Source organism: Lampris incognitus, chromosome 5 (genome assembly GCF_029633865.1).
Source record: "Lampris incognitus isolate fLamInc1 chromosome 5, fLamInc1.hap2, whole genome shotgun sequence".
In the NCBI taxonomy this organism is placed as follows: domain Eukaryota; kingdom Metazoa; phylum Chordata; class Actinopteri; order Lampriformes; family Lampridae; genus Lampris; species Lampris incognitus.
The window spans coordinates 38,325,932-38,351,113 of NC_079215.1; the positions used below are offsets into that span (position 1 = coordinate 38,325,932).

General features: G+C 43.6%; 1 protein-coding gene and 1 long non-coding RNA gene across 2 annotated transcripts in view; both read right to left on the reverse strand.

The window, feature by feature from the left end:
• Positions 1 to 16,990: 16,990 nt before the first annotated feature.
• LOC130112689 (gastrula zinc finger protein XlCGF8.2DB-like) lies at positions 16,991 to 18,252 on the reverse strand. Its single transcript, XM_056280152.1, has one exon. The coding sequence runs from the start codon at positions 18,201 to 18,203 to the stop codon at positions 17,388 to 17,390; it is 816 nt and encodes a 271-aa protein (XP_056136127.1). The 5' UTR covers positions 18,204 to 18,252; the 3' UTR covers positions 16,991 to 17,387.
• A 187-nt stretch (positions 18,253 to 18,439) lies between these two features.
• Positions 18,440 to 25,182, reverse strand: part of LOC130112690 (uncharacterized) — a 29,502-nt gene continuing 22,759 nt past the window's right edge. The window contains exon 4 of the long non-coding RNA XR_008810249.1: positions 18,440 to 18,508. This is a non-coding gene — a long non-coding RNA (uncharacterized LOC130112690). The remainder of the gene's footprint in view (positions 18,509 to 25,182) is intronic.

A 25,182-nucleotide genomic window follows, 5' to 3' on the forward strand; every position in this document is an offset into this window, starting at 1 on the left:
TCATGAACATGTATCCAAACAGCATCTGTAATTGTGAACAGCTTTTATAGCCTGTCTGCCAGCCTCTAACCTGACTAAGCGTGCCCAGGGATGCCTAAGACAACATTTGCACAGCGCCTACACTGAGTGCATGCCCAGGCATGCTTGGACTGACCAAAACAGCTTGCTTTGTGGGAAATCCACTAGTAGACGTAGAATATGACAGGAAATCACAAAATAGGTTATATCTACAAAACTGTATGCGATAGGAAAATTTTAAGATGATTTTCGCTGAGTTTTATAAATTTGTTAAGAATTGTCAATATTAACACAAATGTTCATTTGTTTTATCACCGTACAGTCATATCATTCATTTACAGCTCAAAAAATGTGTAAGCGTTTGGTACCTCTTTAAATCTCAGATGTGGGCGCGGTCTACCTAAACTGGTGTTTTGATGCCCTTTAACTTACCTTTATTGTTTCAAAGCTTTTTTTTTTGCCAGTTGACTTCTTGAGCTCAAAAAGAACAAATTGCACCGACTGGTGACTCAATACAACTCAGTAGTTTTGCTGCGAGAGCATAAAGTGATCTGGTGTGACCAGCAGTCTTCTCATCATATCAGATATACAATGTCATGAAAAAGTATTTGCAACGTTAACACATTGTTGTAATGCATACTAGCTGAATGGTATAAAAAATGCTTACAAACAACATGATAAAACTCAAATTTTCTGATAGTTGTCGAACTTTAATGTACAGTTGGGAGAACTTCCTGGGCAAATAATTTCCGACTTGGTAAATTACATCTGGAGTTGATGGTTTTCAATGGTCACAATAGTAATTTTCTTTAAGATTTTTTTTGTTTGTTTGCATTTTTTGCCTTTATTGAATAGTGATGGTTGAGAGACACAGGAAAGGCGGGGAAGGGGTGACATGCATTAAAGGGCCCGAGCCAGATTCGAACCCAGGCGCTGCGGTAAGGACTCACCCTTATATGGTACGCGCTCTACCAGGCGAGCCAACGGGGTGCCATCTACAATCATAATTTCAACATTATCTTTACACATATGTTGCAGGGTTAACACTATGAGCAGTCCTAATACTGAACCGTCTACTGTGACTGAAATGCCGCTGAAACTGTCTGTGAATGTTCTCATTCAAGGAGTTGAGTCCAGTTGCACTTGATTCAGCCACTGAAACTGTTTCCACCAATGAGAGATTGTGTCCACCTAGTTTGCCGGTAGGCTACATTGTGTTGTTATTCGCACATTTTCTTAGACATTGAAGCCTGTTGGCAAAACCTCCATGGGTTTGATGGGACAGAGCTCTCGCCACACGAGATTAATACCCTTAAAAACCATTTCATACTCATGAGATCACAGCAACTGGCCCAGACTTCAGGAAACTCAGTTGGCCATATAAGAGTGCATTAATATTACAACTATGTTAAAGATTTGCTTACTTTTATATCTCCATCAAAATCATCACGAGTATTCTTTAAATAATCGATATGTTACTCGGTCCTAGAACCAACCTGCCAAAAGGCACAGCAAGTTATTACTTCAGCATCTACAAATCCTATTGATTTATTATTATTAATATGAACAATAATAATAAATTAAAATTATATAGCGCTTTTCAAACATCAGTCAAAACTGAAAAAAGTGGCTGTGTATGAGAGTTAAGTATTTCAATCTAAATGAGCATGTCTCTTTAGTGGTATTGTTGCATACTGTCGCGGTTTTTCTATAGCCCGGATAACGATGGATGGAGGCGGGGACTTTTAGGTGCGACAAACCGGGCTTCACCACCGTTAGCTAGATAGCTGCGCCAATGCTAGGGCTGGCCTGCTAGTTAGCTAGTTAGCCGTGTGCTAATGGGTTAGCAAGCTCACCTTGGGACCAGGGCTGGTGATGGAACAGGGCGGCTGAGCTCTAGGCGGGGCGGGAGATGGATGGCTGCTCTCCGGGGTGCGTGTCTCTCTCTCTCTCCGTACTCTGGCTCCGGCGTGACCGGGTGAATGTCTCTCTCAGTCTCTCTGGGGAAGCTCACGGGGGTAGTCAGCTAGCTACAGGTACCGAGGCAGTCTGCTGCTAACACTACCACTGCTAGCCACCGTATCTGCTGTCTAGCCCAGGATACGCTAGGTTTCCCTGCTCTATCCCACGCTAAGGTGACAGTCTACGATATGGTTGCTAAACAGTTCTGGCCTTTGTCTCCCCCGCGGTGTCTAATATAGTTGCGTCTGTGACAGCGCGAGCTAACCTGTGATTGGTCCTCTAGCTGCACGTGCCCAGTGCAACAGTCCAAGTACATCCCCAGGCATTTCCCACTACACTGCCCCCCTCCAGCACTGTTGAGTCCCTTCAACATAAATGAACAACAGACTACAAAGATCAGTCTGATTAATCTAACACGATAAACGGGACAGAACACCCGCGAAATGAACTAGGCCCGGAACAAAGGGCGTCAAACAAATGTGGGTGGTCGCTATCCATACTGGACTCTTGTGACTAGCCTAGTAACCCCCAAGTCAACTAGTCACGTCCGTCAAAGTTAGTCTAGGAGCCAGGCGGGCCTCCGGACTGGCCGGCCCCGTCTGGTGGTGTACGGGAGATGGGACTCAGCGGCGTCGGCTTCGTCTCCTTCTGGGTCAGGGGCGTTGGACTGCCCGCCCGGAGCACAGGCTGCTGTCCCACGACGTCGGGTGATTGTCGACTCGCCTGAAGAGTAGCTGGCAGCAGTGTGTTGGAGCGGCTGGAACCGAGCCGGGGAGCCTGGTGTGCTGGGTCCTCCATCGTCGTTTGCGTGGAACAGGTCCTCCAGCCGGAGATCAAGGTCTTCATCGATCTCCTCCTGCTCTGTCACTCCTTCGTACTCCTCTGTTCTCTGCGCCCCCGGCTCCTCCATGTCAGCAGCGGGAGGACCTCCTTCAGGTGTTTCCTGCGGCCCTATGGCTGGTGCTGGAGCAGACAACAGAGCATGGCGCCTGTCATCTGTGCCCCAGATCTTCACCAGGCAGTCATCTGAGCCCGTGAAAATGCGTCGCCCGGTGCGGTCGAAGGTGACACAGTAGACAGAGGAGAGATGTCCCAGAATCCTCTTGTGCATCTTCATGTGCTGGTAGACAGCTGTAGGCAGTAGCTGGCGTAGACGGTAGGAGCCATTGAGCCGACGCCCATTGCTCGTCTCCACGATATTGGGTGGACTCCCATAGATAATAGGAGGCTCTGGGGGTCGTCCACAGTGCAGAGCAGCCAGCGCTGAGCCCTTCCACACAACATGCTTGCAGCTCTTGTTGGTACGCAGGAGGTTCTGCCTGCCGGCTCCCAGGATGCTGTGGAGACCAGGCACGCTGGCAGGAACCTCTTTCTCCAGCAGTGGACATACTCGAGAACACACTTGGAGTAGGTGGTCTGGGCTGATGTGCCTGTGCAACTTCACCTTGTTAATGTTGTCGATGCCACTGGCCAGGGTCTTGAGCTCGGGGGTGCTCAAGCTGTCTCCTACCGGCGGAGGACTTGGAGAGCTATCGCGACGCCGCTCGTCTTCCCATGCTACTCGCCGGACTCTCCCCCCTCCTTCAACCTCTCGCCCCAGCGTCGCTCCAAAGTCATACTCGCGTGCCTCAACCTTCCTGATTGCTTCAGCTAGTGTTTTGGGTTCTGCCCCCAGGACTTCATACGCGATGTTTTGGTTCTTCAGCCCGCGCAGAAAGGCTTCTGCAGCGTAGGCCTCCTGCAGTGTAACACCAACCCGCGGGTATGCCAGTGTGACAAGTCCCCTCACTTCCTCGCCAAACGCATAGAGGGTCATCTCTCTGGCCTGCTTAACCTCGCTGAGTTTACGGCGCGCAGTTCCCCCAGGCAGCTCTTTACCGTAGCGGCGGCGTAACTGGGTGATGAGCGCGTGGTAGTCATCTTTTATCGGAGCCGGCTGCGCGATGACAAAAGACATGGCGTTGTCCCTCAGTCGGAGATACAAGGCGTCCAAACAGGTCTCGTCGGTCCAGCCCCTCTTTCTCGCCATCCGTTCGAATGGTCCAACGAAACTATCCCAGTCGCCCTTACCATCAAAAGTGGCGAGGAGCTTGATGTCATTTTCGTGTCCTCGGTCGGGACCTTGTGAGCTTCGGTTGCCGCTCCGACTTTGAAGGTCTCCTGTCTGGCTCTGTTGACCTCTAGAGGAACCTGCCTGCCCTCCAACGCTGTCATCCAGCAGGTTTCGGCCGCCGTTGCAGTCCAGGGACATTTGGCCACCCTGCATCCCGTCGGGGGGTGGTACTGCAGTCGCTCCATTTTTTCCACCATGACCGATCGGAGTGCTGGTAAGTGGTGCGGGCTCACTGGGTCCATTTCCTGTATAGCGCAGGGCTGCTGGGGCCGCTTTGCTGCTCGGCCTGGCTGGCGTCTCCTCATTGCGCCGGTCGCTCAAGTTAGCCACTGCGCCCATAGCTGCTGGCAACAGGTGATCAGCGCCATCTCGCTGTCTGGCCCCTGGGTTCTCCCGGGCCGGGGTGAACTGCGAGAGTAGGCCCATGTCTTGCACCGTTCTGCTAGTTCGTTCTCCGAGCACAGCCCCTGCCGACCCTACACAACTATCGCTTTGAGGGCCACCAGGAGAAACCCCCTGCTTCACCACTTGAGCGATGGGCGACAAACCGGGAGGCTCACCCAGGCCTCCATCTGCATCTCTATCTGGCGTTGCATCTTAACCTGGGCCTGGCGTTCCACGTTTTCCATCTGGCGTTGCATCTGAACCTGGGCCTGGTTCATGGTTTCCATCTGCGCCAGGAGGAGCTTCATCCAGGCGTGCTCTCCGGGGTCTTCGGTCCCCACACCAGCACCATCCAGACTCAACTCAGACTGTTCTTCTACATCTCCCTCGTCCTGTGACATTTTCACTTTTCCACTGATTTACGTGACTGCTGAAGAAATTACAGTGCTTCACAAAACGGCTGACTCACTCAGTTGCTAGCTGGGTTAGCTCACAGTGTGCAGGCTGAATTATGCCGCCATGTGACCGGGGCAGGATCCTCCGGTGTTGAGATTATGGCGAATCCCAACCTTTTATCCCACTTCTGACACCACTTGTCGCGGTTTTTCTATAGCCCGGATAACGATGGATGGAGGCGGGGACTTTTAGGTGCGACAAACCGGGTTTCACCACCGTTAGCTAGATAGCTGCGCCAATGCTAGGGCTGGCCTGCTAGTTAGCTAGTTAGCCGTGTGCTAATGGGTTAGCAAGCTCACCTTGGGACCAGGGCTGGTGATGGAACAGGGCGGCTGAGCTCTAGGCGGGGCGGGAGATGGATGGCTGCTCTCCGGGGTGCGTGTCTCTCTCTCTCTCCGTACTCTGGCTCCGGCGTGACCGGGTGAATGTCTCTCTCAGTCTCTCTGGGGAAGCTCACGGGGGTAGTCAGCTAGCTACAGGTACCGAGGCAGTCTGCTGCTAACACTACCACTGCTAGCCACCGTATCTGCTGTCTAGCCCAGGATACGCTAGGTTTCCCTGCTCTATCCCACGCTAAGGTGACAGTCTACGATATGGTTGCTAAACAGTTCTGGCCTTTGTCTCCCCCGCGGTGTCTAATATAGTTGCGTCTGTGACAGCGCGAGCTAACCTGTGATTGGTCCTCTAGCTGCACGTGCCCAGTGCAACAGTCCAAGTACATCCCCAGGCATTTCCCACTACAATACCTTTTTTTAAAAATATATATACACAAAAAGTTGCTAAGTATTTCACACGCGGAAACTGCTCAGTTCATAAGCGTCAACCTGGAGCTTGTCCTTCCTGTTTAGTTGGACATCGCGAAGTGTTGCTATTGTAAAATAACGACAGAGGAGCATTCTACCATTTACACAAAATCAACCCATTCTCCACACCTGCTGCCTAATGACTGCTGGGCTGGGCTCCAGCATCCCCGCGACGCTGAGTAAGGATAAGCGGTTTGGATAATGAATGAATGAATGAATGAATGAAAACCATTATCCAACGTACCTGCTTTTTTACTCGTATTTGTCACATGTGCCAGCAGCCTGCGTTGGCGATCTACCTCTTCTTCATACGTATCAATAATTTTTTCAAACATTCCAAAGATCTCCTCAGCAGCCGCAGTCAGACGCTGCTGGACAACCAGTCTCAGCATTCGGAGTCTGGACATTTTTAACAATGACTTTAAATGAATTTGTGATCGCTTAACAATAAAAGTAATCGATCGAATTATGCTTAATCTTCGTCGCCTTGCTCTTTTTGCGTGTAACTTCTTCGTCCTCGTTTTATCGTTGGTTGGCCAACCTATAATTGATACGATACCGAGTACAATACCGCCTCCAACTGGTCTGGAGTGTAGATCAGCAGACAAAAAAAATCGTCCTACTAGGTCAGTTTCTCTTAAAAAGTTAATCATGTGCTTATATATTTTCTTTCCTTTTTTACTTAATGGACTTTGTAAGGGAAAAAAGTTGTTTCACTTCCCTCAATGACGTAAATTATTCATTACACTCTTAAGCATGTCCGTTGCATTGCAGACAGGGATGGGCAACATGATCCAGAAAGGGCCAGTGTGGATGCAGGTCTTTGTTCCAACCGATCAATTACACACCTGATCCTGTTAGTCAGCCAATAGTCATGTTTCAACCAAGCAGTTACACACATGATTCTGTAGTCAACCAATAGTCTTTGCTAAGGACCTTGATTCATAGACTCAGGTGTGTTAATGCTTGGCTGGAACCAAGACCTGCACGCACAACGGCCCTATCTGGATGAGAGTGCCCACCCCTGGATACATTCCCCTGTTGAGTGCTCGCCAATTTTATGTAAATTATGACTGAGTCTTGTATGTTCTATTCTTAGATGGGTAATTATGTTCTCTTCTTTTCGATTCCCACTCCCAATTCTTCCAGCTCCAATAAATTTCCATCCATCCATTATCCAAACCGCTTATTGGCCCTGCTTAGGGTCGCGGGGCCAATAAATTTTTGTTGACCACATAAATGTCTACCCATTTCACGATGGTACCACAATTCTTGCCAGATTTCTTGCATATAGGGTTTAATGTAAGTTTTAGTATCAGTCTTTAAAGGGATCTGTAAGCCTATATATTTTAATCCAATTGTCTGCTGTCCACCTTTTCATTGCACTCTACTCCAACATGGGCAGGAATCCAAAGAAGACAAAAATCTACAACATGAGATGTTCCACGCAGTAACGTGTAAAAAAGTGCCTCACTGCACAGGAGGAGCTGGACGAGGTGAATTGATACACAGATAATGAAGTAGAGTAACGGCTCAAAGAAGCAACACCAATTTTCTTCTTATCTAAAAGCTCAACAAGGCTGATTGGTTTGCGCAAGAACTAAGAATTATAAAATGTTATCTTTCAATTATGACTAGTTGCAAACTCTGCTACAAATGTACCTTCTGCCCTGGAAACTCACGAATGACATCTGTTTGCTTTTGGAGAAGTTATGTTTTGAAACGGCTCTAATCAGACTGGTTCCCTACAGAACAGAGCTGTGCTAGATCTTTCCACTTGCTGCTCAAGGAAATGTGTGTTCTCATAGACTTTGAATGCTGCACAACATTTCAACAGGTCACACCCTGTTGGTTGACGACATTTATCTCTAAGGTGATGGTGATCAGATAAGCTCAAACCAATCACACAAAAACAAATGAAATCCTTCCTTGGCATGGTGGGATATTGTGGGTAGACTATGGATGGCAAATTCTGCTGTTTGGATGGACCCTCTAAACTATTTCCAAATCAACAATTTGTAAGATCTACTAGCTTGGACTGTAAAAGAAGAGCATGGTATTGAAAATTAAAATTGGCTCTAGGATTGGTTATTCTGTGTTGCTGTATGTTGTTGTGGATGAAATCTGACCACCATGCTTTATAGCTTTCTTTTTTATATTAGCTCTTTGCGGACAGTTTCGACTGCTAAACAAACATTAAGGTAAACCAAAGTTCTACACCCCTGTATTACTCTGAAGAGAAGCTGATTCATTTGACATTGTTTCAAATATTTATCATTAATTTCTTAAATTAAGTCTCCTTTTTTTTTTAGTATGTTTTCCTTTACAAAATGTGAGGTTGCTTTATTGCTTGCTCTCATGTGCCTCATCTGTTAATGTGCCTCATATGAATTGACCTCTTGATTGTCCCACCAGACCCCTGGTGCTATCCTCATCAGATCTGTTTAAATGCATCTATACTTAGCACAAAACGTAAGGAAATTTGTGTTTGATAGATTATTTCTTTTTTGTAACAATGCTTCTTGGCAATAAATCTTACACTGTTGGAAAGCCTGTTTATTTCCCTTTTAAATGGTGCCACATTTGTAAGGAACATGCATTTGTGGGATGAGCAGCAGAGTTGAGTATGTGGGTTGCGCCATGAACAATTTGCCAGAAATTGGCCAAATCTTCTTTGCCAATGCCAAACAGCTTATTTTGCTGTTGCTATTGACTCTTGTTTTGAACTTCTGGTACCCCAGGTGCTGACAATCAGGTGCCTGATATAAGATTTATTGCCAAGAAGCATTGTTACAACAAAGAAATAATCTACCAAACACAAATTTCCTTACTTTTTGTGCTAAGTTTAGTTCCTGACCCCTCCTTGCTCTTAGTTTACATACCCTTTTCTTTTTCTTATTTTCAAACCCCTCCCTGATGGAGATTTCTAAAGATATACACGTTTTTTATTGGCTTTTGTAGTACCAGGCTTTTTCGTTACAATCAAATTACAGAATATTTTTGATGTTATTGTTGCGGTTGTAATATTAGCACTGAATGTTGTCCCCAAATGCTTTAAGTCTGCCACTATTGTGCCTGTCCCTAAGAAAACATCTATCAGCAGCCTTAATGACTACAGGCCTGTGGAACTCACCTCCACTGTAATGAAGTGTTTTGAGAGGCTGGTCCTAAAACACATTAAATCTGCACTACCACCCACTCTGGACCAACACCAATTTGCCTGCAGAGCCAACAGGTAAACAGAGGATGCCATTAACACAGCTCTCCATACTGCACTGACACATCTGGAGCACCCAGGAACATATGTGAGGATGTTGTTTGTTGACTTAAGCTCTGCATTCAACACAATAATTGCCAGCAGAATGGTGATCAAGCTGCTCAAGCTGCATGCAGATGGATAAAAGACTTTTTTACAAATTGTCCACAGACTGTCAGGCTGGGGACACACCACTCATCGACCCTGACACTCAGCACTGGAGCGCCACAGGGCTGCATGCTGAGTCCCTTCTCTATTCACTTTACACACATGACTGCACACCAACCCACAGTACAAATACCATAGTAAAATTTGCAGATGACATTACTGTGGTGGGAAGAATACAGAATGGCAATGAGTCTGCCTACAGGGATGAGGTTCACAAACTCTCAGTATGGTGCTCCAGTAACAACTTGGTGCTCAACACCACCAAAACAAGAGAAATCATCATCAACTTTAGGAAACAGGAAGAGGAACCTGCTCCCTTATACATCAGCAGAGACATGGTGGAGAGGGTGACCAGCTTCAAATTCCTTGGTACACACATCTCCCAGGACCTCACATGGACTGTCAACACAACTTCCCTAGTGAAGAAGCCACAGCAGCGGCTTTACTTTCTAAGGACACCGAGGAGAGCTAATTTGTCCCAGCCGCTGCTGGCGTCCTTCTATCACTGCTCCATAGAATGCATATTCACTTATGACATCTTAGTGTGGTATGTTAGTTGCACTGTGGCTGATAAGAAAGTTCTGCAGAGAGTGATTAAGTCAGCACACAAAACCACTGGCACACAGCTACCTTCACTTGAGGACATATACAGATCCCGCTGCCTACGTCGGACTACAAACATAATCAAGGACTCGTCTCACCCAGGCAACCACCTTTTCACTCTACTGCCCTCTGGGAGGCGCTATAGGTCTTTCAAGACCCATACTTTCAGACTTTTAAACAGTTTCTACCCAAGTGCCATTAAAGAACTGAACTCTTTTAACAAACTCTAATTTTGCAATAATATTGTGAAACTGTGCAATAACACCTGTACATTTGACATGTACCAAAAAAAAAAAAAAAGCTGACTTGGGTTAGTGCGATACACAGACTTATCTAGTGTAATAGATATTACACGTATTTTTACACTTACACATACACTACCGTTCAAAAGTTTGGGATCACCCAAACAATTTTGTGTTTTCCATGAAAAGTCACACTTATTCACCACCATATGTTGTGAAATGAATAGAAAATAGAGTCAAGACATTGACAAGGTTAGAAATAATGATTTGTATTTGAAATAAGATTTTTTTTACATCAAACTTTGCTTTCGTCAAAGAATCCTCCATTTGCAGCAATTACAGCATTGCAGACCTTTGGCATTCTAGCTGTTAATTTGTTGAGGTAATCTGGAGAAATTGCACCCCACGCTTCCAGAAGCAGCTCCCACAAGTTGGATTGGTTGGATGGGCACTTCTTTGAGCAGATTGAGTTTCTGGAGCATCACATTTGTGGGGTCAATTAAACGCTCAAAATGGCCAGAAAAAGAGAACTTTCATCTGAAACTCGACAGTCTATTCTTGTTCTTAGAAATGAAGGCTATTCCATGCGAGAAATTGCTAAGAAATTGAAGATTTCCTACACCGGCGTGTACTACTCCCTTCAGAGGACAGCACAAACAGGCTCTAACCAGAGTAGAAAAAGAAGTGGGAGGCCGCGTTGCACAACTGAGCAAGAAGATAAGTACATTAGAGTCTCTAGTTTGAGAAACAGACGCCTCACAGGTCCCCAACTGGCATCTTCATTAAATAGTACCTGTTAGAGCCTGTTTGTGCTGTCCTCTGAAGGGAGTAGTACACACCGGTGTAGGAAATCTTCAATTTCTTAGCAATTTCTCGCATGGAATAGCCTTCATTTCTAAGAACAAGAATAGACTGTCGAGTTTCAGATGAAAGTTCTCTTTTTCTGGCCATTTTGAGCGTTTAATTGACCCCACAAATGTGATGCTCCAGAAACTCAATCTCCTCAAAGAAGTGCCCATCCAACCAATCCAACTTGTGGGAGCTGCTTCTGGAAGCGTAGGGTGCAATTTCTCCAGATTACCTCAACAAATTAACAGCTAGAATGCCAAAGGTCTGCAATGCTGTAATTGCTGCAAATGGAGGATTCTTTGACGAAAGCAAAGTTTGATGTAAAAAAAATCTTATTTCAAATACAAATCATTATTTCTAACCTTGTCAATGTCTTGACTCTATTTTCTATTCATTTCACAACATATGGTGGTGAATAAGTGTGACTTTTCATGGAAAACACGAAATTGTTTGGGTGATCCCAAACTTTTGAACGGTAGTGTACATTATGTGTCGACTGTGCTGCAAATGTGTTGCTATTTGTATTTTAACTATTTGTGTGTGTGTGTGTGTGTGTGTGTATATATATATATATATATATATACGTATATATATACACTGCTCAAAAAAATAAAGGGAACACATAAGCAATGCAATGTAGCTCCAAGTCAATCACACTTTTGAGATATCAACCTGTCCAGTTAGGAAGCAACACTGATTTGTGAATCAATTTCACCTGTTGGTAAATTGTCTCATTTCCACCAGGTGGAAATGAGACAATTTGCAAGACAACCCCTATAAAAGGAATGCATTTGCAGGTGGTGGCCACAGACCATTTGCCTGTCCTCATCTTTTCTGGCCGATCTTTGCTTAGTTTTTCATTTTGCTAGTGCCCTCACCACTAGAGGTGGCATGAGGCGGTATCTGCAACCTACAGAAGTTGCTCAGGTAGTGCAGCTCATCCAGGATGGCACATCAATGCGTGCTGTGGCAAGAAGATTTGATGTGTCTCCCAGCACAGTGTCCAGAGCATGGAGGAGGTACCAGGAGACAGGCCAGTACACCAGGAGACGTGGAGGGGGCCGCAGGAGGACAACAACCCCGCAGCAGGACCGCTATCTGGTCCTTTGTGCAAGGAGGAACAGGGGGAGCACTGCCGGAGCCCTACAAAACGACCTTCAACAGGCCACTAATGTGCAGGTTTCTGCTCAAACAGTGAGAAACAGAATGCATGAGGATGGTATGAGGGCCCGACGTCCACAATTGGGGCCTGTGCTCACAGCCCAACACCGTGCAGCCCGATTGACCTTTGCCAGAGAACATCTTGGTTGGCAGATTCGCCATTGGCGCCCTGTGCTCTTCACAGATGAGAGCAGGTTCACACTGAACACATGTGACAGATGTGAGAGAGTCTGGAGACGCTGTGGAGAACGTTCTGCTGCCTGCAACATCCTCCAGCATGACCGGTTTGGCGGTGGGTCAGTGATGGTCTGGGGAGGCATATCCTTGGAGGGTCGCACAGACCTCTACGTGCTAGCCAGAGGTACCATGACTGCCATTAGGTACCGGGATGAGATCCTCAGACCCATTGTCAGACCATATGCTGGTGCAGTGGGCCCTGGGTTCCTGCTCATGCATGACAATGCTCATCCTCATGTGGCCAGAGTGTGTCAGCAGTTCCTGTATGTCGAGGGCATTGATGCTATGGACTGGCCTGCACGTTCCCCAGACCTGAATCCAATCGAGCACCTCTGGGACATCATGTCTCGTACCATCCGCCAACGCGATGTCGCACCACAGACTGTCCAGGAGTTGACCGATGCCCTGATCCAGGTCTGGGAGGAGATCCCTCAGGAGACCATCCGTCGTCTCATCAGGAGCATGCCCAGACGTTGTAGGGAGTGCATACAGGCACGTGGAGGCCACACACACTACTGAGCCTCATTTTGAATCGTCTTGAAGAATTTCCACAGAAGTTGGATCAGCCTATGTTCTCATTTTCCACTTTGATTTTGAGTATGATTCTGAATCCAGACCTTAATGGGCTAATGATTTTGATTTCCATTGATCATTCTTAGGTTATTTTGCTCTAAACACATTCCTCTGTCTAATAAATAAAGATTTTCAGCTGAAATATTTCATTCATCGAGGTCTATATTGTGTTTTTAGGTGTTCCCTTTATTTTTTTGAGCAGTATATATATGTTTACCACTGGGGCGTTGCACTTAATTTCGTTGTGCAGCTGTGCAATGACAAATAGATGCATTAATTAATTAACTCAGATTGATATCAATTTCTTGTTGTAATAAGGCCTCCACATCTCCCTCATTGCCCACTGAGGAACCTCTTAGTCCCATTGATTTTATTGATTTATCTGAATTGTAATCCCCTTATACTGTTCATCCCCCTGTAGCTGAACTAGTTGTTAATCTTGGTGTTTTAGTTTAGTCTCTGCATGAAAAAACTTGATCTCATAAAAAATGAGGGTAATTGTATAGAAATTGTTTTAATCCTCACCTTTTCTTATTTGTGTCCTTGGTGAACTCATCTGTATTCGTCGTTACTTTTCATTGGTTTTTGTTTCCCTTTTCCTAGTTGGCCCTGACTACGTGAGGACCCCTACTGACATTGGGACACTACTGAGATCAAACACCTTTTGTTTTGTTCCCCAATAAGGATCTGGTCCTCTCAGTCAGAGCCTTCTCTCTCCCTGTGCGCACTGTGTCTTAATAGGATCAGCAACAGTAGTTTATTGTAAATGCCTATATTATTATAATTATGTATTCCTTTAAATAAATCTTGTGATAATCTTAAATCTTTCCTTACTCAACTTCCACTACAGGCACCTGATATATTCTCTGCACCATTGGATTTGACTGCCTCTTATTTCGCCTGTATATAGTCAATCCTTGTGTATACTATATACAGTGCATCTGGAAAGTATTCACACCCCTTCACTTTCCCCACATTTTCTTATGTTACAGCCTTATTCCAAAATGGATTAAATTCCTTTTTTTCTCATCAATCTACATACAATACCCTATAATGACAAAGCGAAAAAGGTTTTGTAGAAATTTTTGCAAATTCATTAAAAATAAAAAACTGAAATATTGCATGTACATAAGTATTCACACCCTTTACTCAGTACTTTGTTGAGGCACCCTTGGCAGCAATTACAGCTTCAAGTCTTCTTGGGTATGAAGCTACAAGCTTGGCAAACCTATATTTGGGGTATTTCTCCCATTCTTCTCTGCAGATCCTCTCGAGCTCTGTAAGGTTAAATGGGGAGCGTCGCTGCACAGCTATTTTCAGGTCTTTCCAGAGATGTTCAATGGGGTTCAAGTCTGGGCTCTGGCTGGGCCACTCAAGGACATTCACAGACTTGTGTCGAAGCCACTCCTTCGTTGTCTTGGCTGTGTGCTTAGGGTCGTTGTCGTGTTGAAAGGTAAACCTTCGCCCCAGTCTGAGGTCCTGAGCGCTCTGGAGCAGGTTTTCATCAAGGATCTCTCTGTACTTTGCTCCATTCATCTTTCCCTCGATCCTGACTAGTCTCCCAGTTCCTGCCGCTGAAAAACATCCCCACAGCATGATGCTGCCCCCATCATGCTTCACTGTAGGGATGGTATTGGCAAGGTGATGAGAGGTGCCTGATTTCCTCCAGACGTGACGTTTGGCATTCAGGTCAAAGAGGTCAATCTTGGTTTCATCAGACCAGAGAATCTTGTTTCTCATGGTCTGAGAGTTCTTTAGGTGCTTTCTGGCAAACTCCAAGCGGGCGGTCACGTGCCTTTTACTGAGCAGAGGCTTCCGTCTGGCCACTCTACCATAAAGGCCTGATTGGTGGAGTGCTGCAGAGATGGTTGTCCTTCTGGAAGGTTCTCCCATCTCCACAGAGGAATGCTGGAGCTCTGTCAGAGTGACCATTGAGTTCTTGGTCACCTCCCTGACCAAGGCCCTTCTCCCTCGATTGCTCAGTTTGGCTGGGCGGCCAACTCTAGGAAGAGTCCTGGTGGATCCAAACTTCTTCCATTTACGAATGATGGAGACCACTGTGCTCTTCTGGACCTTCAAAGCTGTAGAAAATTTTTTGTACCCTTCCCCAGATCTGTGCCTCGATACAATCCTGCCTCAGAGGTCCACAGACAATTCCTTTGACTTCATGGCTTGGTTTCTGCTCTGACATGCACTGTCAACAGTGGGACCTTATATAGACAGGTGTGTGCCTTTCCAAATCATGTCCAATCAATTGAATTTACTACAGGTGGATTCCAATCAAGATGTAGAAACATCTCAAGGATGATCAGTGGAAACAGGATGAACCTGAGCTCAATTTTGAGTGTCATAGCAAAGGGTGTGAATATTTATGTACATGCAATATTTCAGTTTTTTATTTTTAATAAATTTGCAAAATTTCTGCAAAACCTTTTTCACTTTGTCATTATGGGGTATTGTGTGTAGATTGATGAGAAAAAAAAGGAATTTAATCCATTTTGGAATAAGGCTGTAACATAACAAAATGTGGGGATAGTGAAGGGGTGTGAATTCTTTCCGGATGCACTGTATCTGAAGATTGTTGTGTTGTTATTCTATGTTAAGTACACTGTGAGAGCCACGAAACTGGAGTCAAATTCCATATGTGTGCAAACTTACATGGCCAATAAACCTGATTCTGAAGCGATGAAACGAATTCGTTCAAAAAACTCTATTGAAAAATTCTACCAAGACAAATTGTGTCAAACCATCCAGTGATTGAAAGTAAAGCAATACTCCCATTACTGAGTAAAATAAAGAGTGTTTTGTGCTGCAATTCGTAGATAATTCAATGCAAATGTAACCATAAGAAGAATATAACTTCAGATGATATAACTTGATTATTATCAGTATTTCACATTGCTCATATTTTTGTGACATAACATATTGGATGATATCTGCCTTCATAGACTCTGTGGAAGACCCTTAATTTGGCTTTAAAAAGACAATGTAGAGATCAGAGGAGAGTGATTTAATACTGGTGGACCACAAAAAAAAAAAAGACTGATTTGAGTGACATGCTGTCTGGAATAATAGAGCACCAGCAACCTCTGGATGGTATACTAGAAATGACCCTTTGGACAGTTCAGATGAAGAACTGAGCACAAATAATAAGTATACCAAAGAAAGCAAACTGGTTGCTCCCTTTGGTAAATATATTCCACTGTCTGTGTCAATCTGTATTCTTTCATTCTAAGGACCATATGAGTTTATTTGTGCTTATAACAATTTTCTTTTGCAGAGGAAATGAATAAGAATAGGTTGGAAGAGCCAGTGCACAGTGTGTGTATCCTCCACATCTGCTATAGAATTCCTGAGAGAAGATGCTGCCACCACCTTTTAACAGAGAATAAAAAAAGATGGCCATCCATTAAAACAGTGTTTCCCAACCCAGTCCTCAAGGAACACCTATCCTGCAGACTTTCTTTGCAACCCTGAAGAGGTACCTGTTTGTAGTTATTCAACCAATCAGCAATGAATTATGTCAGACGTTGCACACCTCGCATAATTAAGTGCTGTGAGATGATTGGTTGAGTAAGTACAAGCAGGGCTACCTATGCAGGGTTTCAATGAAAATCTGCAGGATAGGTGTTCCTTGAGGACTGGGTTGGGAAACACTGCATTAAAAGTCATCTGGAGAACTTCAAGAGTATAAAATGAAATATCTGGAGTAAGAAAAGGAAATGAAAATGAGAATTCTAAGGGTTACATTGTATATAAAGTTGGAAGAGACAGCAATGAAACAACTGTGATTACCATCCACGCTGAACAACCTACGTAAAAAAATGCTTTGCCTTTTGGATATTCACGAGCGTGAGTGATATGGCTCTTTGTCATGACTGTATGTCTATGATAAGTGTCACATGTGCAACTGTACAGGCGCACGGGAAGATGTTTTAAGTAGGGGGCTACCAACTAAAATGAAAAGTATCATGGTGAGCCGGCCTGTAAGAATGAGTCGAGAGGCAGATATCTCTTTTTAATCGCAACCCCCATGCCCCATACATCGCATGACCCCAGGAGTACTCCTTTATTCAAACCGGCTAGAATGGACCAGAACTGATAACAACGTAACGTAACGCAACAAGACCCCCACCCCCACCCATGTGCCAAGTGGTGACATCAGTCAGGTAGTCAGTAAACGGTCTCCTACTTAGTCTGAATCAAACCCCCAAAACAACAACACAAGAATAACCACAACATGAATACCACATCATTAAAACACAATTTTAAATCTAACATTAACAGTCCCATAAGCCATTGCACCCCCTCAGCACAGAACTGCTGACAGTCCTACAGTATGACGCAACGGTTTTGTTTGTAGGGTGCATGTGTAACAGATTTAGAATGGAGTGTTTACTCACTTTATTATTAAAAATGTACATTCCACGCAGTCCTAGCCCATTGTTTAAATTAAAGGATTTTTTTTTTGTACGTTAGGAAAAGTTAAGCATACTGTTGGGTCTAAGATATTACACAGCCATGTAACTATATGTTTAATCTGTGTTAATCTCTTGAAAGTACTACCCAGTATGTCTTTTCATGTGTGCCTGCATATGTCCATTTTGAGTAAACTCTTTACCACAGATAGTGCAAGTGAACGGCTTCTCTCCAGTATGTGTCCTCATGTGTGACTTTAAATGTCCATTTTGAGAAAAACCTTTACCACAAAGGAAGCAAGTGAAAGGTTTCTGTACTGTATGTGTTCTTGTGTGTCTCTGCATATCTCCTTTTTGACAAAACGCTTTACCACAGACTGAGCAACTAAAGGGCTTCTCTCCAGTATGTGTTCTCATGTGTGGTTGGATTTGCCCACTTTGAGAAAACTCTTTACCACAGATTGTGCAACTGAATGGCTTCTCTCCAGTATGTGTCCTCATGTGTGACTTTAAATGTCCATTTTGAAAAAAACCTTTACCACAAAGTGAGCAAGTGAAAGGTTTCTCTACTGTATGTGTTCTTACGTGTCTCTGCATATCTCCTTTTTGACAAAATGCTTTACCACAGACTGAGCAATTAAAGGACTTATCTGTAGTATGTGTTTTCATGTGTGCCTGCATATGCCCACTTTGAGTAAATTCTTTACCACAGATTGTGCAATTGAATGGCTTCTCTCCAGTATGTGTCCTCATGTGTGACTTTAAATGTCCATTTTGAAAAAAACCTTTACCACAAATTGAGCAAGTGAAAGGTTTTTTCTTAATAGATCTCCAGTGACTTATTTCATTGTTATCTTTTGCATCCAAACTGGACTGAGGTTCTCTAGTTTTGATCCAGTCATCATTACGGTCTAGTGGTTCTGACAGTCCAAAGTCCTCTCTATCAGGTTCTGTTTTCATCTGTTCAGTTGAAGTGCTGGCTGACAACTCTGCCTGTTTGTTCTCCTCAGTTTGGCTTTGATGAAGCTGTGAGGAGTGAGGTTTCTCTTCATTGTTTTCTGTCTTCACAGGGACAGGAGGGAATGGTAACTTGGTGTTATCAGCCTCCTCTATTCTTTGAAGCTGCTCTTCCTCCTGACTGGTCCAGAGTTCCTCCTGTTCCGCTTTAATGTTTGGGGGTTCTAGCTCCTCCTGGCCCAGATTGGCTGTCCACTCCTGATGCTCAGAGGGAACCTCCTCCTTATAGTCAAACAGCTGTGGAGGATCTAATCAGAGGGGAGAAATAAAGACAAGTTAATGTTAGTTCTAATTGAAAAGTTAACTACACTCACTATTTCCATGTTTTATCTTTAAAGAGCAAGTTGGACTACAACAAATTTTACCTTCAGCTGCTCTGCTGAATGTTACCAGACTGTTAACAATGAGCTTTCCTACAGTCAATGAACGCCATATGATAAGACTTTCCTCAGTCAATATTCTTAGGGTCAATTTTGTAGACCAGGGACCTCATTTCTAAACGTTGTGTAGGTATAAAAGAAGGGGTACACCACTTTCTACACAAACCTTGGGATTTATATATATATATAAAAAAAACTACTCAGGAGAATGTGTGGTCCTTCACGCAACCTTTGACCCATGCTTATGCACATAAACCGATGAAAGGAGAAACTGCGACTCCAATCGCAGAAGGATGAAACTCAAGAAATGGTTTGAAATTTATACCATTGTGTAAAATCAATCCATCCATCCATCCATTATCCAAACCGCTTATCCTGTTCAGGGTTGTGGGAATGCTGGAGCCTATCCCAGCAGTCACTGGGCGGCAGGTGGGGGGACACCCTGGACAGGCTGCCAGTCCATCACAGGGCCGACACACACATTGTGTAAAATAAATCTAAATATTACCTCACATGTATTATATATGTGGAGTTCGTTTGCAATAATGGAGAAAAGACATTCTTAAAATGAATAAACAAACACCCATTTGATTGGTACTCCCTGGGCCTGTTTCAGAATGCAAGTTTAACAAACTCTGAGTTTAAACCTGAACTCTGGGCTGTCAAACTCAGTATTCCTTCTCCGTTTCAGTAGAGCAACCAAGGGTGCACACTTGGTAGTTCTATTTTCATTTAGGCATATACATTCACACAAACATGTTGTCCATTTACCATTTGTTGTAGTGTGTTGCATAATTACAACACAGTGACCCATCAATGAGTTTGTTTGGCAAAAGAGGGGCGTATCGTTTTCATCTGTTAAATAGGATGTTCTCACACACGTTCATGGTCACATGAACTGCAAAATTGTTTCTTAATTGTAATGTTCATTTTTGCTGCAGATAACTTGTTTTGGTTAAAGGAGAATGTTTATGAAGATATGGCTAATCCTTGTTTAAAATGTGTTAATTGTATTTTTTTTAAGTAATCATTAAGCCTAGTGGGAGGGGTTACTGGTTTAAAAGGGCTGCCTTTGGCCCTGGTGGAGTCAGTTTGGTTACAGAGGCGGTAACAGCTACTTTGCTTTAGTGCAGTGATTGTAGTGCTGTTCTAAATTCTTTGTATATAACGTTTTTGTTTTTTTTAAAAAATTTTTGAAAGATATTTGAGTTATTGAGGAACTACTTTTTGTAATAGTTTGCAATCCTGTGTATAGAGTATTTTTTTCCTCTTTTTTTTGGTAACTATTCTCACTGTCTGCACCTTGGGAGGCTGGCATAATAGAGCTAACCATCATATTTTCCGACTACGCCTGTGTTTTTCCAATTTTTGAAGAGTTTGAAATAGAACCCCATGGCACTCAAGAGTTTTCGGTTTCAGAGCAGCTGATCTGAGTTAGTTCAACCAACTCGTGAGTTTGTTCACTCTGCACTAAGCGCGTGCGTGACAACTATAAAAAGCCATGATCAATGGGGCGCCGATACAATGATTCATCATGGCAACAGACAATAATAACAGGTCATTCTACTTCACCCCATCAGAGTTAGAAACATTAATTAATGCATGTGCAGAATATGAGTATATATTTAATAAAAAGTCAAATTTTCAGCCATCCCAACACTGCCAGTATATAATATTGTCTATTTGAAAGCAACACACATACAAGTCTCCAATTTGTGCTTACTCGATATGTTCAAATTTGACCTCCATTACAGCCAATAGAACAAATACTAAGGCGCGTAAAACAGGTGGGGGTCCACCTGTGCATTGTGTGAAAGCCACAACTCCCAAAAATCTGTAGTTGGGCTCCACCACACTGCTCTCTGTGTTCTTCTTGTAAGAGCTCAATAACCTTCCAGTTAATGTTGGGTCCATCCATTGACAGAGAGTAATATGCTCAGATCCAGCTACTTTGTACCTTTCTGCACATTTGAAAAAAGCAGGAAATGATCAATTCAATGTGCCAAGTAATACACATTAGTTTTTTTTAATGAAAAAACATGCATAATTCACATCTTTCTTTAATTTTTTTACATATTTACACAGATATATGCTTAATCATTATAACCAGAGATGTCCCGATACCACTTTTTCATTTCCGATACCGATACCACAACTTTGGCTAGCTGCCGATACCGATATCAATTCAATATTTTAATAAAGTATATCAACTCAAAATCAAATTTTGTTTTACTTTTGTATGACTACTACTACTTTCAGCTGCTTCCGTTAGGGGTCGCCACAGCAGATCATCTGTTTCTATCTCTTCCTGTCCTCTGCATCTTCCTCTGTCATGCCAGCCACCTGTACGTACAAATAATAATAATAATAATAACAATAATAAAATACATGGAAGCACTTTGCTTATGATAGCCAATTACCCACCTAAAAACATCTCACTCAAATGGAGAACAAACAAATACTTCCCCAGTATATAGTGTACGAAAGACTGCCACCCTTTATTCAAACACTACAAAAAAACAAAACAAAACAAAACAGGTACTGCGGTACTTAAAGCGACCAACAGGTTTAAAGTAAAAAAAAAAGTAAACAGCAGCATTCAGCATTGTAGTAAAAAAAGAAAAAAAATAGATAAAACCATCCCTTACAGTGCAGCCATGTACAAATGGTACTGTAAGGACACAAGTTAAATATGTATAAAATTCCAAATAAATAACATTAACAAACACAATTTAAACTGACCTTACTGACCCAGCTGCTTTATTTTTAACAATTGTAAACATAAAACAAAAAATCGCTTTCACAGGTGCAATTTCTCTGTAGCTAAGCTCTTGAACATATTAAGTTTGCTCACATAAGTATGAGGGGCAGATTCTTCTTTAGGAACATAAGCTTTTCAGTGGTCTCTGCTGTCAGCCTGCTCCTTCTTACATCAATGAGGCTGTGCTAAAGATCCTCTCACTCTCTACACTTGTGCAGGGAGCACAGACAAATTTAGCTGCTGTGGCTGCCAAGGATGGCAGTTGAGGGTTGGTTGGCTTTCCAGTAAAGCAAGGGATTGTTCCGACCGTGGAATAGTTGCCTTGCTGAGGTAGATCTGCACTTGAATTTATGCACTTGTGGTTATCCCAGGACCAGGTAATACCATGCTTTCCTCCTGGAAAAATGGCGGCACAGTGGCCCAGTGGTTAGCGCTGTCGCCTCGCAGCAAGAAGGTCCTGAGTTCAAGCCCCGGGGTTGTCCAACCTTGGGGGTCATCCCAGGTCGTGCTCCGGTTTCCCCCACCATCAAAAAGACATGCATGCTAGGGTTAATACTCCTGTCTGTGCCCCTGACTGAGGCAATGGGACAAGAACTGTAGTTGGTCCTTGGTCGTTGCACAGCGGCTGCCCACTGCTCCTAGCAACACAGCTAGGATGGGTTAAATACAGAGCAGAATTTCCCCACAGGGATTAATAATAAGGAATATAGGATTTCATCAAACACGCTGCGAAGGCTGGTGGTAGTTGTGCCCGCAGCCACCATCCGCGGAGTCTTGTCTGCTGGCTGGAAGGCTGTAGTTTCAGGTATAGTCTTCAACACTTCCTTCATCTTCCCTACCTCTGCCTTTAATGATTCCTTTCCAAGTCTCATCCATCCACCCATCCATCATCCGAACTGCTTATCCTGCTCTCAGGGTCGCAGGATGCTGGAAACTATCCCAGCAGTGTCTGCATTTGTGAAGTACCTGGTATGATAAAATATATCAAATATTAATAGTCAAATAATTTCTTTAGTCAGTGAGACATTAGATGGCATTAGATGAGATGAGGTCAAGTTATTTGTCTGCTCTTATACTTGATATGCGATTTGTGAAATGATGTGTAATGAAATGGTAGTGGAAATTCCATAGAGGTGTGAGGAATTTGTTACTGTCATTCTTACACACACACACACACACACACACACACACACACACACACACACACACACACACACACACACACACACACAATGTTGAATCAGATTAGGCTAACAGAAATTCCCTTACCTGTCTTTGTAACGTGGATCCAGCAGAGTTGCAAATGAGTGTAATAGCTCAGATTCCACGTCGTTAAAACATCTGTTGACTGCATCAAGGAGGGTACATTTCATCATCTTAATCCCCTGGTCAGCCTCGTTGTCCCAACTGAGAACACGTTTCAGGACACACACTGGGATGGCATCAGCTACAGATGCGGAGGAGGCACTCACCTCCTTTGTCATCTCCTCAAAAGGTACCAGAACCGTGGAAGCCTTCTCCAATAGGCCCCATTGGTTTACTGTTAGTGTGGCTGGCAGGTCATATTCAGACATACACTACTGTTCAAAAGTTTGGGATCACCCAAACAATTTTGTGTTTTCCATGAAAAGTCACACTTATTCACCACCATATGTTGTGAAATGAATAGAAAATAGAGTCAAGACATTGACAAGGTTAGAAATAATGATTTGTATTTGAAATAAGATTTTTTTTACATCAAACTTTGCTTTCGTCAAAGAATCCTCCATTTGCAGCAATTACAGCATTGCAGACCTTTGGCATTCTAGCTGTTAATTTGTTGAGGTAATCTGGAGAAATTGCACCCCACGCTTCCAGAAGCAGCTCCCACAAGTTGGATTGGTTGGATGGGCACTTCTTTGAGGAGATTGAGTTTCTGGAGCATCACATTTGTGGGGTCAATTAAACGCTCAAAATGGCCAGAAAAAGAGAACTTTCATCTGAAACTCGACAGTCTATTCTTGTTCTTAGAAATGAAGGCTATTCCATGCGAGAAATTGCTAAGAAATTGAAGATTTCCTACACCGGTGTGTACTACTCCCTTCAGAGGACAGCACAAACAGGCTCTAACCAGAGTAGAAAAAGAAGTGGGAGGCCGCGTTGCACAACTGAGCAAGAAGATAAGTACATTAGAGTCTCTAGTTTGAGAAACAGACGCCTCACAGGTCCCCAACTGGCATCTTCATTAAATAGTACCTGTTAGAGCCTGTTTGTGCTGTCCTCTGAAGGGAGTAGTACACACCGGTGTAGGAAATCTTCAATTTCTTAGCAATTTCTCGCATGGAATAGCCTTCATTTCTAAGAACAAGAATAGACTGTCGAGTTTCAGATGAAAGTTCTCTTTTTCTGGCCATTTTGAGCGTTTAATTGACCCCACAAATGTGATGCTCCAGAAACTCAATCTCCTCAAAGAAGTGCCCATCCAACCAATCCAACTTGTGGGAGCTGCTTCTGGAAGCGTGGGGTGCAATTTCTCCAGATTACCTCAACAAATTAACAGCTAGAATGCCAAAGGTCTGCAATGCTGTAATTGCTGCAAATGGAGGATTCTTTGACGAAAGCAAAGTTTGATGTAAAAAAAATCTTATTTCAAATACAAATCATTATTTCTAACCTTGTCAATGTCTTGACTCTATTTTCTATTCATTTCACAACATATGGTGGTGAATAAGTGTGACTTTTCATGGAAAACACGAAATTGTTTGGGTGATCCCAAACTTTTGAACGGTAGTGTATATGCAGACAGTACCCGTTTCTGCGCTATGATGCTTTCAATCATGTACTGGGTGCTCTTCCACCTAGTTTGGATGTCCTGCTACAGATGCTCAGGCTGCATATTTACCTCTATTGGATGTCTTCTAACCATGAATAGACAAGGGGTGAGTGTTTGAAGTGGCCTACCATTTTTCTCTTGTTGGCCAGTGTGTCACTTAAACTGCGCTGCGACAACAGTCCCCCATACACAATTAGCTGCAGTGTGGGCGCGAAGCATCCGAAACCTGCCATGAGTTTAAGATACACTTTGTTTTTATTAATCTTCCATTCACGCAGCATTTCCTCAATGGCTGCTTAATGGAATCCCCATTGTGTCAGCCACGAAACTCTCGGGCATGCAACACTGTTTTTTTAAAGGTAAAATCCGAGTCTATCCAATGTGAGTCAGACTCAACAAGGACATTGGACTCACATCTGAGCTCCAGATGTCTGTTGTGAAAATAACCATGCCTACATTCTCCAAAACCTGAGAAAATATAGTAAACTTCGTTGTGCATATGAGGGATGGCCTATTCCGTTACATAATGGCGACTGGGCAAAGTGTAGCGAGGCTCGAGGTGCTCAGTCTAGCATCAAAACCCCACATTTTCTGTCACCGAAAGGGGTTGGTCGTTCAGGACAAAAAACGGAACTAGTTTCTCCGTTATCGATTTCGCCTTGTTGCTGTTTGGGGGCAGTTTCTCTCGCCTTGTTTAGTGATTCCATCAATGTCTACCGTTGGGCGGTTTGTTTTTCTTTGCAGCCGTTGCATGCAGAAATTCCTGATGTTGTTCTGTGTGGTGTTTTTCCAAAATGCTTGATTAAGTCTGTGCTGTTAAACTGACCAACAGCACTGCCACCCCTCAAAACATTTGCATTGAAATTTTGCATTCGGCTGTTGGATTTTGTTAGAAGACTAGACTAATACTTTATGTCTATCTCTGCGCAGATGAAGTGGATTATTAAACCGTTATAAAGAATCGTACTG

What these genes read in the sequence shown, in the direction of transcription:
- LOC130112689 (XM_056280152.1), bottom strand. Translation starts at nt 18,203, where the DNA reads ATGAAAACAGAACCTGATAGAGAGGACTTTGGACTGTCAGAACCACTA.